Genomic DNA, 17,589 nt, shown 5'->3' with positions numbered 1-17,589 from the left:
AGAGAGAGAGAGAGAGAGAGAGAGAGAGAGAGAGAGAGAGAGAGAGAGAGAAGCTTGCGCTTGCTTTGGGGCATTGCAAGGATACAGAGCCAACTTGTAGAGGAGGGAGCCCTTCTGCCTGAATTTCAAGTAAACTGACAAATTTCAAGCTGCTGTGGTGGAAGTGAGGCCATCAGGAAGCCAGATACCTGCATTAAAGATGACAACCATTACTTTGTAATTAGAGACATAGCCATTCTGGGATTTCATACTCTCCTCTTTGATCTGGAGAAACTGAAAAGCTGGATGCTTCCACAGAGAATTTGGAATGATGGAGAAGGAAACTGGACAATACATGGTAAAGTTTCCTTTTGATCACTATGTTCATCCAAATTTAACAAATGCATACTGCTCTTTTTAAGTATCTTTTCTTTTTCTGATTAAAGCCCACTGAAAAACAGAAACTCAAACATAATTCTTTTTATAGGATATCGTTTTCTCCAAAGTCAGGCCAAAAATATATGCATGTGTCAACCCATATTTTGTACCCCAGTATCATTTCAACCCCACACCCCACTTTACAGACAGCACCTCCAAACCTTACAACAACTCTGTACACAGGTTCAATTATTTCCATCTCACAAATGAGGAGACCAAGGCTCAGAAGGTCAGGTAGTCGGCCCAGGACTGTACAATGGCAGATGGCCAAAGTCCATCTAACATCGAAAGCCTTCATCTGTGCCCCACGGGGGTGGGTGAGGTTGTAGACCCTGCTCTGACCCCTCCACCCCCACCTGTCTCTACAGCCTCAATGTACTCAGAGATCCAGAGGGAGCGGGCGGACATCGGGGGACTGATGGCCCGGCCTGAATACAGAGAATGGAACCCAGAGCTCATCAAGCCCAAGAAGCTGCTGAACCCTGTGAAGGCCTCCCGGAGCCACCAGGAGCTGCACCGAGAGCTACTCATGAACCACAGAAGGTGGGAACGGAGCTTGGTTGCCTCCGCCTGGCAAGCATCTCCTCAAGCCTGCTGGGCCTTGCAGAGGTGCCCCTCGTAGAGGCCCCTATGGTCATGCTGGGTCTCCCGGAGGCTGAGGAGGGCTGAGGGTCCCCCACATAGTCACCCACAGAAAATGTGAAGGTCTAGTGCCTGGTGGTCCCCAAGAGCCCTGCTCTCCCTTCCAGCTACCCACTCATGCCTTCCCTCCACATACATTTACTGAGCACCTACTATGTGCCAGGCACTGTGTCCAGACCTGGGATACAAGAAGGAATGGGACCCAGTTCCTGCCCTCACAGTGGGGATGGATGCATAATCACATGCTATAATAAGGGTATAAATGGGCCTGGGAGCTCAGAGGACGCACCTGTGAGTGGTCCAAGGTGACCTCACGGAGGAGAGGATGCCTCAGCATGAAGCCTGAAGGTTGGGCAGGAGTCAGCCAGACTAGGGGTGGGCATCAGCTGGTGGAAGCAACTATGTTCCCAGCAAAGGGAGGAGCATGTGCAAAGAGACAGGAAACACAAGTAGCTCAGGGTGTTTGCAGCATTGACTTTGAGGTTGGCCAGAGGAGATGTGTTTACCTGGAAAGGGTCTCAAGCAGGGGTGTCACAATCAGGGGGGGGGGGGTTTGAGTGGACCAGGGAGACCAAGGTGCAATGAAAGAGATAGGCTTGAGGTGGCAGGTCTGGGACTCAGTAACGGAGGGAATGGGGAGGAGGCCTGGGAAATAGCGCCCAGCTGGATAGCACCAGGAGGAAGGCGGCGGCGCCCCTGCAGCTCCCTCTACTGGCATGTTCTGGTATTGGCGGGGGCGAGGTCTCCTATTTTCAGCTCTGTGCAAGACCTTCCAGCAGGTGTCATTTTCTATCTTCCGTGGGTTCTTTTTTTCTTGGTTAGTATATCATGTGCATTTTCTCCAAATGTTTTTTAGTGTCATCCCTTTTAATGTCAAAAGACACCACCACCATAGAAAAAAACAAAAGCCTAAAGACAAATCAGGGAAACATTTGCAATATAAAACCCACAAAAAATATATACATGTCACTTATAAATCCATATGGAACAAAAAATGAATAAAGATAGGTATAGTCAGTTCACAAAAGAAATGCAAATGACTGGTGCACATCTCAAAGGCTGTTGTTCCACGTAACTAAGAATCAGAGAACACACACATGAAAACCAGATCTTATTTCTTGCCTACCAGATTCTCAAATATAAAAAGACTGGATGGTGACGGCGGGGAGAAATAGATGCTCTTGTACACTGATACAGAGTATAAATTGGAGAACCTTTCCTAAGGGGCAGATGGAAATATGTATCCAAAATCTTTTAAAAGAGACTGACCCAGCAATCCCACCTCTAGAAACTTATCCTGGGCACATAACCAGAAACGACATAAAATCTGGTCTCTGCCATCAGACAGCCTGGGTACAAATCCTCCTCGCTCAGCCCCTTCGCACCTGTGACTTGGGCTGGTGTCTTAAGTCCTAGGAGCCTCCATATAAGGGGTCAGGAATGGGACCCCTTCCCTGGGCTGCCAGGGGGGCTGTACAACACAAGGGCATAGGTTGGTGTCACTACAGGGTACGTCCCTGAGGCTGGGTTGGGGGGAAGTTGGGGGGTCTCCTGACGGCTCCCCCCACCCAGGGGCCTGGGCGTGGACAGCAAGCCGGAGCTGCAGCGTGTCCTGGAGCACCGCAGGAGGAACCAGCTCATCAAGAAGAAGAAGGAAGAGCTAGAGGCCAAGCGGCTGCAGTGCCCTTTTGAGCAGGAGCTGCTGAGACGGCAGCAGAGGCTGAACCAGGTGGGTGGGAGCGCCCAGCCCTGGCCCCAGCCTCCTCCAGGACTGTCTCCCGGCCCCGGGGCAGGAGCCTGCATGTGGCCGCAGCTGGCAAGAGGGAGGAGATGATGCAAAATGAGGACTCAACCAGCAGTCCACCACCAGCCCAAGTCCTCACTCTGCTGTGTGACTTTGAGCCGGTGGCCATCCCTCTCTGAACCTCAGTTCCCTTAACAACCCAATCTATTGCATGCTGATCCTGATTTCATTCTCACTACCGCCCCGTGAGCCAGGTGGCATTCCCATTTTAGAGAGGAGGAACCTGAGGCCCAGCTGAGGCTAGCCATTTGCACCAGGCTTCACAGGGAAAACTTAGTCTCATGCTCTGTCACCCCAGCTACCAGGCTGGGGGCAAAGCTGATCCCCAGTTCTGTTTCCCCAGAAAGGATCCCAGGTGCAAATACTGTGGTTTGGGGAATAGGAATTCCACACCCCAACCTACTTCACACCTCTGCTTCTTCTCTCCGTTAGCTGGAAAAGCCACCAGAAAAGGAAGAGGACCATGCCCCTGAATTTATCAAAGTCAGGGAAAACCTGCGGAGAATCGCCACGCTAACCAGTGAAGAGAGAGCACTGTAGAGTGGGGTCGTTGAAGCTCCAGCCCGAGCAGCCCACCCCTGACCCCCATGCCCTCCTCTAGCCCTTCTGCATCTGGCAGCCCTGGGCCCCCAGCCTGGGGACATCTGTGATGTTCACGCTTGCTCTTGTGAAAATGCCCCAGAGGGCCTGGGCCCTCCTTCCCACCCACAAAGAAGCTGGGAGGCCCCTAAGCTCCCAGGCTCTTCCCTCTGAGCACTCACTGCTTCTGCTCCAAGAGGAAGCTGCTGCCAAGAAAACGTTCCCAAGGCACCTCTCCCTGAAGGAGCTTCTGAGCTCTGCTGAGATTTTTCTGGCAGAATTGGGAAGGCGAGACAGGCCCCTCTTTGGCCTGACCAGCCCTCCCTTTTGCCCAGGCCCCACGGGGCCCTGCTTCTCTGGACAGCCCAGCTCCCTGCTCTCAGAAAACTTCCCTGACTGTGGTTTTCCCAGCAGCCAGGTGTGGGGCAGCTAAGCAGAGCATCTCAGAACACCTGCTCTGAAAGCCAGCGGAGGGGAATATGGTTCAAGTGCCGCTCACTAGGGGAGGAAGGGCGGGGCAGCTCACAAGGCGGCCTCGGGGCTCACATCCTGCCAGGTTGCAAGAGTACTAACAAGGACAGCTTCTTGGAGTTTGCCCGCTTCCCGCAGACCCATGCTTTTGCTTGCTCCTCTCCACAGCCTCCCTGTCTGGGCCTGGCAACCACATCTAACCAGGACCGCAGCCTTCCTGCTCCCAGAAGTGCAGAACAGTGCTTCTCAAACTTGATTGTGCCTACGAATCACTGGGGATCTTGTTAGAGGACCGCTTCTGATTCAGTAGATCTGGGGTGGGGGCTGAGATTCTGCATTTCTAACCAGCTCCTGGGCTGCTGGTCTGAGGACCACACTGTAAGCAGCCAGGGACAGTAAATACTGGAAACATCATCCCTGAAGCCACCTCTGCCCCCCAACTGCCATGAACCTCTGCCCTGGGGGTTCCCCACCCTGCCTTTGTGGCCCCCAAGGCTCTCCATTATCCACCCCATTCCAGGGCCCCCAGGCCTGGGAAGACATTTGCCCAGCAAATTATGTCGGTTATGTAATTGCCATTGTCACTGGAGAGGTATATTGTTGCCAATCTGCATTTTCTTACCCCACCATTCTGATGCAATTCTGGCCAAAAAATATATATATATATATATTTTACCTTTTCCTGAAACCTATGGAGAACAAATATACAGTGATTTCCAGTGGGCTTCTGGAAATACGAACAGTGGTTTGAAGACCCCACCACTACCCTGACAGACAGGCTCCTTTGAGTCCCCATTTCCAGCCCCTGCACCCACTCCCTGCTTGGTTTCCACCACCTGAGCCAGCTCCAGTGAATTCACTCATTCTTCCTCAAAAATCCCTCCCCCCCACACGTGACCACATGTTTCAACCTTTTGCTTTTAGATTTAAAGATTTAGAGAATAAACCAGGCCGGTTTCTTCTCCCTGCGCCCACCCCATGAAGAATAAAATCCCTGCCTCTGGCTTTGCAAACCCATCATTTAAGATGATAGGGCAGTTCTAGAAAAGCATTTCCTTTCACTGCCCCCCCCCACTAAAGCTACCAGAAAAAGCTACTGCTGGGATGCTATTTTATTCTTGGACCAAAAGTGGGATGTTCAGGAGGAAAGGGGTCATCCTGGTCTTAACTCCTAATTAAGTGGTTTGAGGATGACCAAAGACACTGCCCTTTCCCGGGGTGGGGTGCCTGCCAGTGTAAATAGACATGGTGTCTGCGTGTGTGTGTGTGTGTGTGTGCGCGTGTGTGTAAATCAGGCCCTAAGAGGCTCTTGAACATGTCTTGGTGAGAATGTGGTAATACTATTTTAGATGTCTGCCAGGTGAGAGCAATCCTAAAGCACAATCCCCAAATAAAGACCACCATTTCCCCCAAAGAAGTCTCCCCCCTCAGTCTATGTGTTGTTCCGACGTACGAAAAGAAGCAAGACAGAGCATTCAGGATGGAGGAGGCCCCTCAGAGAGGATGGCTGAGCTTGCACTCAGTGGTCCCCAGAGCTGCTCCATGGAGGTGGCAAGCCATGGAGATGACACTCCACATCGTCCAGTGGAGCCGTGGCAGCCACCCGCGTGCACTCCCCTTCTCTCTAGCTGCCTCCCACTGTGGAGGTTGTAAATCCCAGTTCCCATGGTTCTAGCCTCCTTTGAAGCTTGGCGGGGACATGTGACCAGGTATGGCCAGGGAAATTTAAGAGGGAGTCTACAGAGGCTTCTGGAAAAGTTAATGCTTTTCTGATAAAAGAGGCAGACGTGGGTAACACCTCCCTGCCCCTCCATTCTTCCTGCCTTGATGGAGGATGTGATGCCTGGAGCCACAACAGTCATCTTGCTACCATGAGGAAAAGGCTAAGAGAATCTCAGAGCACTGTCCCTGTCATCATTTGACCAAGCCCAATGCCAGTAGCCATCCTCCAGAATTCTTGTAAATAAAAAGAAAACCCTCTTTGCTTAAGCCACTGTTGGTCGTCTCTGTTAATTGCAGCCAAAGTATTCCTGACACAGAAGGCCAGCCCCAATGCCTAGAATTACCAGCAGACTGTACTGAACATCCAGATTCCTCTTTCCCATTAGAAACCAATTTGAGGGGTGCCCAGGTGGCTCAGTCGGTTAAGCATCATCTGACTTTTGATTTCAGCTCAGGTCATGATCTCAGGGTCATGGGATTGAGCCCCACGTTGGGCTTCACACTCAGTGGGGAGTCTGCTTGAGGATTCTCTCTCCCTCTGCCCCTCCCCTACCCCTTGCACACTCGCACGCACACACGCGCCCTCTCGCAAATAAATAAATCTTAAAAATAATTAGTTAAAAAAAAGGAAGAAAGAAAGAAAGAAACCAGTTGGATTCAGATCCCCGGCAGCAATGCCTAAGATCTGTTTTTTCTGCATCTTCTCCACATAGCCCACGCACCAGTCTGAGAACTGGTGTTTGGGCATCCTTAATTCACACATCATTCAGTACGGATGTGCTGAGTGCCTGCTCGGTGCCAGGAAGCATGCCGTGTGCTGGGGGCACAGTGGGAAGCAAAATGTCTCGATGATTGCTGAGGCCTCCTCCTCAGTGGTCTCCCTGCTTCTGCCCTGCCCCCTACAGCCTATTCTCAAGAGAGCAGCCAAAATGAGCCTGTGAACATCGAAGGCAGGTCTTGCCACTCCTCTGCCCAGAGCCCTCCCTTCCCCCCCCCCCCCCCCCTCGCGGCCTTCCCGCCACCCCGAAGGCCCCGCCTGTCCAGCTCCCTCTTCACCTCTGGCCTTCTGCCCTCTGCCCGCCTCCTCACTCACGCAGCTCTGGCTGCCGGCCTGGCCTCCTTCATGCCCCACGTCCCACGATGTGCCTTTTCATCTTCTTCCCTCGGAGAAGCATACAGGCCTCTCCCCCCGCATTCTCCAGGTCTTTTTCCTATGCTCTTTCTAAACGAGGCCCTCCGTGGTCAACCCATCTGAATCCCAGCATCTCCTACACACTTCCCATCCCTTCCTTTGCTGTCTCACCATTTGCCACCATCAAACACATATCTTACTTATTTACCTTGTGTGTCTCCCTTAGCGATAATGTCCACTCCATGAGGGCAGAGATGTCTGTCTGTCTCGTTTCCTGCTGAATCCCAACTGGCCATCCTCCCTGCTCCTTCCCTGCCAGCAGGTGGCCTGGCCTGGGCGAACCTCTGGCAGACTGGGACCCAGGTGCAAGAATCCAGCTTTGAGAAAAGGCAGTGGCCAAATAGCACATGGGACTCCAGGCACATAGCAGGTGCTCAATTCATGTTTGTTGAATGAACGAATAAGTGAGAAAGCCCTTCTCCGGCTGCAGCACCCCCAGCCTCCCCCAGGGTTCAGCCCCTCCCACACCACCATCGCCTACCTGCCTCCTTCCTCCACAATTTCCCCCGGGGGCCCAGAGATGTCAGTCTGGTCCAAAAGCTTTCCTCGGGCCTCTTGGGCTATTGTCAGTACACCTGGGCCCGACCGGCATTTGTGCCTACAAGACCAACATTGTGGCTCCTCCATGCCACTCTGTGGGCATCCAGGGAGTTAGAACATCCCTGAGGGCAGAGGTCGGGTCATCGCCGAGTCCTGGGGACCCTGCAGAAGGAAAGGCGCCCTGACATCAGACTCTGCCCTACATGGGGAACCAAGAGCAGCAAGCCCAGTCTCACTGAGCCCCTCTGCCCCTCACACCTACCAGACCACAAGTCCCAGTCTGGATTTGGGGAGAACCCTCTTCAATGGCAGATGGGCCCTAAATACACACCTGGGAGACAGAAGACCTCAGGAGGCAAAGGGACCCTCCCTCCCTGATTCTGCACATGTAGCCCAGGGGAGCCCTCAGAACCCAGGAGCTTTTGCAGGGCAGCCTCATCCCACTAGGGATGGTACGAATGGCAAGCTCCATGAGGGCAGGGACCCTGGCTGATTCTGCTTCTCTTTGCCAATGCCAACCCAGGTGCTCCGAAAGTTGTGAGTGGGTGTCAGTTATGATCACTGCATTTATGGAAGGCCAGCAATGTCACCACCCATGACAACTCGATGTCATTCTCACTATTTTGCAGACTAACCAATGTTTAGGTAAATTAAAAGACTTGCCTGAAGTCACAAAACAATGCTTGGGGAAAGACAAGATTACCACAGAGCTGTCTATCTGCAAAGCGCACATTTTCTCCACGACAGCGAGGCCTTGCTCCTAGGAAGGGCTCAGAGGAGGGCCCTGTGCCATTCTGACCCTTTGCCCTGAGATTCGATAACCTATTTAACCTTCTCATTGTCTGTCTGAACTTGAGGGATCTGGCCTCCCCCCATAAAAATAGACTCCAGCCAATACAGACTGATGGGAGTTCTGGGGTGAGGAACATTATGCACCCGCCCTCCTAAACTAGCCATTGAAGTGGGATTCCTGCCCCTTGCAGGACTGGACCTTTAGCTGAGCAGTAACCTAAACAATCTGGTGTTTTACTGCCCCCACCCCTAGACCTGTCAACCCCCAGCCACCCAGCTCCCACCAGGGCCCTGCCTCACACAAATGCCCCTTTTGCTGGGCCTCACAAGAAGAGAATTCATACCTCCCCATGGCCACTTGCCCTCATCTCAGCCACCAGACGATTATCTGAGTTGACGATGTGCAGGCGCTCACCTAGGGAGGACACTGAGTGCCCATCTACTTCTCAGAAAGGACTCCTACAGAGATGAGCAGGATTTCCCAGTGAAGGACCCTGATAACTCCCCTGGGCTGCCTAGCAATAGCTAAGTGAGCTGGGGCTCCCCCCTCCAAGGGAGGGGCTTCACATGGGACCAGGGCACTTAAGCTCACCCCTTTGGGAGCCTGACCTAAGATGTGCATTCCCCACGGCAAGGCTGACTTTAGGCTTGCCCCATAAAGATAGTTAATCCTGTGCCCAGACCTGTATTCAAGCCCCAGCTCTGAAAATCACTACTTGTCAGAAGCCTGGAAAACTTGCTGGACCACAGTTTCCACATCTGTGACACAGTAATGGTATCTACACTTTAATATTTGGCATCTGTGCCAGGGACTGGGCTATTCATACTTCCTATGAATTCTCTCATTGAATCCCCCAGGACTGGCGTTACCTCCATTTTACGGGTGAAGAATCCAAAGTTTAGAGACCAAGCCACTTCCCAAAGGCACACAATCAGCAGGTGGTGGAAGCGAGATGCAAACCCACGTCTGCCTGACTGGAGCCAGCACATTTGTCCTCACAGCATTTGCTGGTGGAGGCTGCAGGGATTGTTGTGCAAAGCACCCACATTCGGAGTTTTCCCATCTGTCGCCAGAAACATCCTGCAAGCTTGCCGAGGCCCTGTGGCCTTCCTCCTTCCTTCTTCCCCGACAGCAGGTGGCCCAGCCCGCACCAATCTGGCAGACTGGGCCCCAGGGACAAGAATCGAGGCCCATCTAACTCAATGCTTTGAAAGACAGTGGCCAGTGGGATACCGGGGTTCACAAGCCTGCCCTTGGCCCAAGACATTCCGGGAAGGAGCAAGAAGGAGAGAAATATGCATTGAGCATCTACTGTATACCTGGCAGGTCCTACAATGTGAGAAACCAGACACAAAATGCCTGGCCCTGGGGCCTAGCTCATTTCAAGGGATGGGATTTCCTTCTCTCTCTCTCTCTCTCTCTCTCTCTCTCTCTCTCTCTCTCTCCCTTTTAAGGAGATCCTGACAGGTGGCCCAGCATGACTATGAGGAGTCCAGGCTACAAAGTCAGACTTCAGATTGGGAGGCAGGCTGGCGGGGGTCCAGCTCTGCCCCTCGCCAGGTAGGTAGCCTCCGACAAATTATTTAACATCTCTGAGTTTCTCGTCTGTTAACTGAGGGTTCCAACAGTGCCAGCCTCATGGGTAGCTGAAAGGACAGTGTTAACGAACATAAAATATCTGGCAGGGCGCCTGGCTGGCTCAGTCAGAAGAGCATGTGACTCTTGATCTCGGGGTCATGAGTTTGAGCCCCACCTTGGGTGCAGAGATTACTTAAATAATTAAATTTTAAAAAATTTTTTTAAAGATTTTTAAGGCATGATGCTACCATGGGGACATGGTGGGGAGGTGTGAGGCCCCTTAGTGAGCAGATACCCATCATCACAGATAGGGAAACCAAGACCTAGGGGAAGGGGGCACCTGCCCAGAGTCACCACATCTCAGAAGTCCTGCCAAAACAAGTGCTCTGGCTCTCTTGACTTCTTTCCCAACCTTGTACACATGGGGAAAGAGCGAGAAAACCAGGTTCAAGTTCCAGCTTTGCATCATACGTATTGTGTGAACACCTCTCTGGGCTTGTTTCCTGTTCTGCAAAATGAGGAGAGGCATCCTACTTTCCAGGGTTGTTATGCAGGGGAGGTGAGGGGACCTATAAACATCCCACCTCCCCACTCACAGAGACCTTGTTCCACACTGGGTCCCACACCGAGCAGGGCCCAATGCCTTACAAGTGCTCTAAAATATTCATTCTGGGAATGATGGTTAGAGGCATACGGATACTAATGCCAAGCCTAAGACAAGCCAAATTTTATTTTATTTCAAGATTTTATTTAGTTATTTACTTACTTATTTTAGAGAGAGACAGCACCAGCGGGGTGAGGGGCAAAAGGGAGAAGCAGACTCCCCGCTGAGCAGGAAGCCCGACGCGGGGGCTCGATCGCAGGACTCTGGGATCATGACCTGAGCCAAAGCAGAGGTTTAACTGACCGAGCCACCTAGGTGCCCCGAGACAAGCCAAATTTTAGCAAAGAAACATAGGGAAAGAGAAAAATCATTCACCCTGCAGAGCAACCCTTTCATAGAAGGACCACCTGTGGGGAGCCTTTTAAGCTCCTTGGATATTAACAACTCCTGAAGGGCAAAGGGTGAGGAGCCATCAGGAAAGATCAGGAAAGGCTGCAGAAAGACCAGGATCAATTTGGAAACCCAGCTGGGTACACCGCTTTTTGGTACATGTAGGCCCAAAGAATCCCCAGCTTTGAGACTGAAGGTCTGGGTCTCATGTCGAGGTATACAAGTGTGTGCAAATAGAGTAGACACACAAACACACCCACACCCACCTTTTAAAACAATGCCAAAGCTCCAAAGTCCTTCACTGTCAACCTGTGTTTATTCACTCATCGACCAAATGTTTGTTGAGCACCTACCCTGGCCCAGACCCTAGTTTGGGAACGGGACTGTATTGGTGACCAAGAGTGACACAGTCCTTGCTTTCATTGGTGATTTACACAAAAACCAAGAGTTAAAGAAAAAATACCCACTGCTATAGTGAGTGTACCAAGGGTATGGTGTCTTTTTCTAAAACAGTCAGTGTGTGGTTTTTCCACACCAACCACCAATTCCCCAACACCAACTGGGTGTTCAACAATTCAGTTCAATTCTGACACCAACCCTTGGGGTTAGTGTAGACCCCACAGGCTTAAGGATCAGTCCCACAAGACCGCCCCCACCTCAGACCACAACTGCACAACCCAGGGGCCACCTGTGCCTTCGACGTACCGGCTATAAATTCAGGGGTTCCCACAACCCCCCACCTTGGGTTCAATAATTTGCTAGAATGACTCACAGAACTCAGGAAAGCACTTTACTTACGTTTATTGCTTGATTATAAAGGATACAACTTGGGAACAGCCAACTGGAAGGGATGCAGAGGACAAGGTCTTGGGTGGGGGGAGGGACTGGAGGCAACATGGCGCTTCCCATGCTGCCCTCCCACCAGCACCTCCATGTTCACCAACTCTTCCCAAACCCCGTTGTTTAGGAATTTTTCCCAAGGTTTCACTACATAGGCATAATTGATTAAATCATTGGCCACTGGTGATTAGCACAAACTGCAGCCCCTCTTCCCTCCCTGGAGGTTGGGTGGCGAGGGTGTATCGGGGAGAACTGAGATTTCCAACCGCTCTAATTAAGGCTTGATCTTTCCAGCAAGCAGTCCCCATCCTGAAGCTATCCACGGGCCCCTGGCCGTAGATAAAAAAGGTTATAGTCTTGGGCACCTGGGTGGCTTAGTTGGTTAAGCGACTGCCTTCAGCTCAGTTCATGATCCTGGAGTCCCGGGATCGAGTCCCGCCTCGGGCTCCCTGCTGAGCAGGGAGTCTGCTTCTCCCTCTGACCCTCTTCCCTCTCGTGCTATCTCTCATTCTCTCTCTCAAATAAATAAATAAAATCTTAAAAAAAAAAAAAGGATATAGTCTTACCTCTCTGGAGCTTGCAAGGGTTCTTAGGGGTCCTGTGCCAGGAACTGGGGACAAAGGCCAAATAGATGCGTTTTGCAATATACCACAAGGGACCAAACCTCGGAGCTAAGAAAGCAGGTCCTGGAGCTTCTGATCCAGACTGCAATGAATTCCCAAAACAGTGTGGTGAGATGAAAATATAAAAAGGATCTGGACAGGTAGGGCCTGGGAGGCCTGGGAACAGCGGGGGCAGGAAGAGAGGGCAAGGAAGTTTTAAGTTCCAAAAAGTTATAAATTCATTAGAAGTGATTGTGAGTATCACCTCCAGGTTTTCCTGCTCATTCCTCCTGTGATGATTGTCTCCCCAGAAGCCCCCCAACCCCAGCCTGGATGCTTCCCAGGGTCAGAGGTTTTTCTTTTGTTTTTTGCTTCCTGCTTAACAATATGGATGGATAACAAAGCAAATCAATGCTCCCCATACAACCTAAACCCTCACACACCTGCCCATAAATATCTCCCCAGCAGACTGCCAGTGAGAATCTGAAATGCCACCATTAAAAGTCCCTCTGGGGAATTATGAAATTCTGTCATGGGGCACTCAGAAAACAGTCATAATCTCGCCACAGATACCAGGTGCTTCACAGTTTACTGAGAGCTTTCCTCTACAGCCTGTGAATTACAGACAAGAGAAGGGACGCTCAGAGAGGTGAAGTAACTCTGAGTCACATCTGGAAGGTCTGAGCCCGGGGCCTCTGGACTCCTGGTGGGGGCTGTGGTGTTTGCTCGTGCTCAGGCAACCGGGGAAGCATGTTCTGGGGACCTGGCTCAGGCCCGGACGGGCGGAGAGAGGAAGAGCCAGGGGAGGTTCGGCAGCTGACACTCCCAAAGCAGTGCCCCCCCAACCCCACCCCCAGCCCCGGGATGGCCTGGGCACTGGCCCAGCAGGTCACACCCACTTGAGGGAGAAAGGGCGCACGAGAGAAAAGCAGGGAGCTCAGCCAGGGGCACCCGAGAGCTGAGAGCCTGCCAGGCGCTGCCTTCAGTTTTCCAGGTTCCAGCCCATTCGAGGGGAGGAGGAATGGGCTGGGCCGCCCACGAGAAACCTAGGCGCACAGCTCCAGAAGCATACGGGCAGATACCACGCTGGTAAAGACAGGTGAGCTGGGCCGGGGGCGGGGGAGGGAGTGGGAGGCCGCTGAGGACTGCACCACCTCAGTCCTGACTCTCCCCCCTGCTCCTAACGACCCTGAGCACTGCTTTCTTTCACTGCAGGTCATTTCAACCCCTATTTACCAGACCTATTTACCTGCCCACGGGCCAGGGCCTGTGCTAGTGTTAGCATAACTTGACAAAGGCCCCTGCGCCCTTGGAGTTTACCCTGTAGTCGGGGAGACAGCAATAAACACGAACGTAAGTGAGTAAATTATCTTGGACGTTAGGAGAACAAGTAGAGCAGAGTGAGGGGGATTGGGAAGGCCAGGGGAGGGGGGCTTGGGGCTTTAAGGAGGGCAGTCAGGTGGGCCTCACTGAGAAGGTGATACTGAGCAGCAAAGACCTGAAGGAGGTAATGAGGGAGCCAAGAGGACACCCGGCGAAAGAGTGTTCCAGAAGAAGAGTTTGAGGCAGAGGATACAACCTGGCAGAGGTGGGGTGCGGCAGAGGCCCGGCACGTCCAGGCACAGCAAGCAGGCCTCAGCAGTCGGGGCAGGCGGCAGGAAGACAGGAGGCCAGCTCGGCGGCCTTGCAGGGGTCCAGGGGGCAGACAAGAGGGGCTCCTTGAATGTGCCAGGCCCCTTGTCAGCACCCCCATGGCCCTGCCACCCACTCAGGGGGTATCGGTTTGGAAGCCTGCATACAAACCCCACTCGCCGCTTGTGGCTACACAACCTTACGGAGTCTCCTTCCTTCCGTTCCTGAGCTCCCCGTAAAACGGATAGTAAGAGTAGAGTATCTGTAAGGCTGCAGGGGCTGCGGGTGGGAAAGACAGACCGCGTGCCTCCTGACAGCTAGGCGCGTGGGATCCAAGGGACGGTGGCGCTGGCCACCCAGGCACTTGGGAGGGGCACGTTCGAGCAAATAAGGCATTGTTCCTATTGTCTACTCTAGCAGCACCCAGTGAGGCAGCAAAAGGGCACTCTGTTCCTGGGGTGGGGGTGCTGCTGTCAGGAAGTCTCCTTGGAGGAGGGGTCCCTGGAGGCTGGGTCTCACTAGGAACACGGGGGGGAAAGCCGCAGAGGCAAAAGGGAGGAGGAGAGGGAGGAGAGGCCCCAACCTGGTGCTGGAGTAGGTGATCCAGGGCAAGGGGCAAGTGGGCTGGAGGCGGTGGATGTTCGGGAACATGGACTCTCTCCCACAAACAGTGGGCACCAAGGGGCAAATTCCAAGCCGGGGCGGGGACACACTGTGACTGCGGTCGAAGGGCTCAGCCTGGCAGCCAGGAAAACAGACAAGTGAGACACTGAGGCCCAGTGAGAGATGGTGGTGGCCGGGGGACAGACATGGGGATGGAACAAATGGATTTGAGATACTCAACAAATAGATGAGAGCATACCTGGTGGTTACCTTGCTGTGGGGGAACAGGGGCTTCTGAGAGTCCGAGGGTTTGCTGAAGGACACGGGTCCACTCTGGCTGCAGGGGGGCACACAGGGGTCCCAGGGGGAACACTGCCCAGGCCAGAAGCAAGCTTCCTCCCCCCAGCTCTGCAGTACCCCTCAAGGCTCACAGAAATGGGCTGAATGAGCCCAGGACTCAGGGGACCAAGTGAATGGGACCACAGGTCCCTACAGTGAGGCCCCCTGGCAGGGCCATAACATGAGAGAGCACGTGCTCTGTGGTCAGACTCTGTCCACCTCCTGGCCACCTCCAGCTGTGTGGCTAGAGGCCAGACATGCTCAAGGTCACCAGATACTTTTGCATATGTGACTTAAATTGACTTTGTGAGAATTTCCCCCAGGTAACCCTTGTAAGACAGGTTGCAGTGGACAGAGCTCGAGCCCTGTGATTGGATCCCGTCCAAATCTCGACAAACAGGTACTGTGCTACCATTTACCGAGCAATTCCTGCATTCGTGGCCAGCCGAGTGCCCGCAGAGAAGGGGGTGGGGGTGCAGGGGCACACAAATCTTTCATGGGAGCTGCTTTCCTACCTGGAGCAGCCCCAAATCCCTGTCAGATGCTCAGTTCTGGGCACTTCCTCCGGCATACAGGTTCTTAGCACCACCCAAGGCTCCGAGCAGCTAGGCCAGAAGTATCTTTCCTCTGGCAGCAGGCAGCTCCAGGCTAGGATGGGCAGCCCAGTGCACCGAGTGTCCCTGGGGGATACCTGGAGCAGGCAAGTGCACCCCAACATAGAGAGTGAGAGACACATACAGTCCTTCAATGTGGAAAGTCTCATCAACATCCTGGATGGAGGTGCCCAGAACACTGCACTCCGGAGGAAAGTTGGTAAGAGGAAGCTGGGGAGTGGAGCCTCTGCTTTGTGCCCACATGCCTTTCTTGGAAGAAGAGTCCTTCACTAGCAGTCCCACCTCAAATGACAAATCTTGCTTTCAAAATTCCACTGTTAGAGATTCATTCCTTTGGACTCTACGGATATCTTTAACAAGTCCGTATTTCCTGAGCCCATCTGAAGGATAGAAGAGTCTTAGGCAGCAGAAGACCTACATGTTGGTCCTTATTCTGCCACTGCATGGCTTTGTAACCTTGAGCAAGTCACCTTCCCACCTCAGGTGCTCAGTCATTACATCTGTAAAATGACAATAGTGTCTGACTTCACGTCCACAAGGCAAGGGGGTAGAAAGATCTGAAGGTGCCAGGAGCCTCACTCCGGTCTCTAAGCTCTCTGTTCTCTGTTTTTGGAAGAGAGCATCATCCACAGTGACCCGGAGTTTAGCCTGAAGTATAATTATTTCATGACCCAGAATGAACGTTATGTGGCCGCCGTTCAGAAGAAATTTCACCTCCAGACAATAGCAAAGCGCCTGGGCTGGTTGGAAAACAGTCTTGAATTCCACTACGCTTACAGGTACTCACTCCCAGGGCAGCCCCACCAGAGAGGAGTTCACCTGGGATCACTTGGAAAGCCTTAACACCATGAGCGATTTTCCCCACTTTTAAAGGCAATAGCTGCTGGGAAGCCAGGATGGCAGATGTCCCTTCCCTCCTGCACGCTGCCAGACTGACGGTACTGGGGTCCCCGTCTCCGGTGGGCTACTCAAGTACCGTGTCCCTTCCCCCACAGAGCCCTTTCTGGAGAAGTGGCCTTAAGTCTACACCACCTGTTCCTGAAATCCCTCAGGACCCTGGGCTCAGAGGAGCAGATTGCCAAATGGACCCCACTCTGCAATGAGTTCCAGATCATTGCATCATATGCCCAGACAGAACTGGGACACGGTGAGCCAGGGTTTCTGCGTGCACTGTTCCAGAAAGCCCACTCACGGCGGAGGAGTCAGAGATTGTGTATTTCATATGGAAACATTCCAGCAGGTGGCAGTCAAGGGTCTCGAAGGAGGGGGTTCCTTTTTCTAATTTATACAAACACGCCAAATGAACTAGCGTGCGTGGGGCAAGGCGTTCCTTCTGGAAATGTCAGCAAGCATCCCTTGTCACGGGCTGGCCATGTGTCCCCCACACAGCCCACGGGTGAAAGACGAGAAATGCCTGTATGTACAGCTGGGAGCTCCCCCGACTGCAGACGGGGCTGGTGCCTGGCAGCTCCGGGCCCACCGGGATGCTGCTCCCCAGGTGAGATTCCTATCCCGACCCCCTGCCTCACAAACTCCCCTCCTTGATTCCCAGGGACAAATCTTCGGGGCCTGGAGACTGAAGCCACCTATGATGCGGCCACCCAGGAGTTTGTGGTGCATAGCCCCACGTTGACGGCCACCAAATGGTGGCCTGGGGACAGTGAGTATCCGTCTGTCCCCCCAGCCCTATCTGTCCTCAAGGAGAACAAAGTTGGACAGCAGAATAGCACTGGCTCTGAGGTCCACCAGACCTCAGACTGATTTCCTGTTCTAGGCTGGTGACCTTGAGCGAATCAGTTCAGGTTCTTGAACTTCAGGGTCTCACTCTGTCGACAGGGGAGGATGGGAAGAATTTCATCCGTAAATGGCTGAGAGGCCCCAACTTTGAAGTAACTGAGGAAACCCACCCAACCTGTGGGGGATGAGGACCAAGTCCTCGCTCACAGGCACCTTGCCCCCACACAGACACACAGGTGCACACACACATCACATACGCACAGCCTAGTCCCAGGCACTCTCACCTCCCAAGTTAGTGATTAAGCTTGCTAATCCATCACCCAGTTCACCAATCACTGCCCCAGCTCCAGACACCCAGAAAGGCTCAGCCTCGGTCTGGCCACCGGCGCCACACTGCCCCCTGTATCCACCAGGTGGCGACCGCACCGTGCTTCCCCCAGGCTCCGTCATTGCCCAAGAGGGGGTCCCGCCAAGGCCCTTTCCCCGCAAT

The 17,589-nt window shown here is 53.1% G+C and overlaps 2 protein-coding genes across 5 annotated transcripts in view; both read left to right on the top strand.

The window, feature by feature from the left end:
- FAM107A (family with sequence similarity 107 member A) overlaps positions 1-5,906 on the top strand; it is a 51,346-nt gene extending 45,440 nt beyond the window's left edge. For all 4 annotated transcript variants that reach the window (XM_025885307.2, XM_073901459.1, XM_025885308.2 and 1 more), the window contains 3 exons: positions 786-960; positions 2,632-2,788; positions 3,296-5,906. In XM_025885307.2, coding sequence (XP_025741092.1) covers positions 786-960; positions 2,632-2,788; positions 3,296-3,403 — 440 coding nt within the window. In that variant the 3' untranslated portion in view covers positions 3,404-5,906. The remainder of the gene's footprint in view (positions 1-785; positions 961-2,631; positions 2,789-3,295) is intronic.
- Positions 5,907-13,115: 7,209 nt separating this feature from the next.
- ACOX2 (acyl-CoA oxidase 2) overlaps positions 13,116-17,589 on the top strand; it is a 29,077-nt gene continuing 24,603 nt past the window's right edge. Inside the window, exons 1-6 of the mRNA XM_073901434.1 lie at positions 13,116-13,273; positions 15,072-15,148; positions 15,324-15,561; positions 15,979-16,141; positions 16,358-16,509; positions 16,915-17,022. Of these exons, the coding sequence (XP_073757535.1) occupies positions 15,402-15,561; positions 15,979-16,141; positions 16,358-16,509; positions 16,915-17,022 (583 nt within the window). The 5' untranslated portion in view covers positions 13,116-13,273; positions 15,072-15,148; positions 15,324-15,401. The remainder of the gene's footprint in view (positions 13,274-15,071; positions 15,149-15,323; positions 15,562-15,978; positions 16,142-16,357; positions 16,510-16,914; positions 17,023-17,589) is intronic.

The sequence above is a fragment of the Callorhinus ursinus genome, unplaced genomic scaffold (genome assembly GCF_003265705.2).
Source record: "Callorhinus ursinus isolate GAN/ISIS: 27379988/994484 unplaced genomic scaffold, GSC_fseal_2.0 scaffold15, whole genome shotgun sequence".
Lineage (NCBI taxonomy): Eukaryota > Metazoa > Chordata > Mammalia > Carnivora > Otariidae > Callorhinus > Callorhinus ursinus.
The sequence above is the reverse complement of the archived record's forward strand: the minus strand, read 5'-3'. Positions and strand labels throughout refer to the sequence as shown.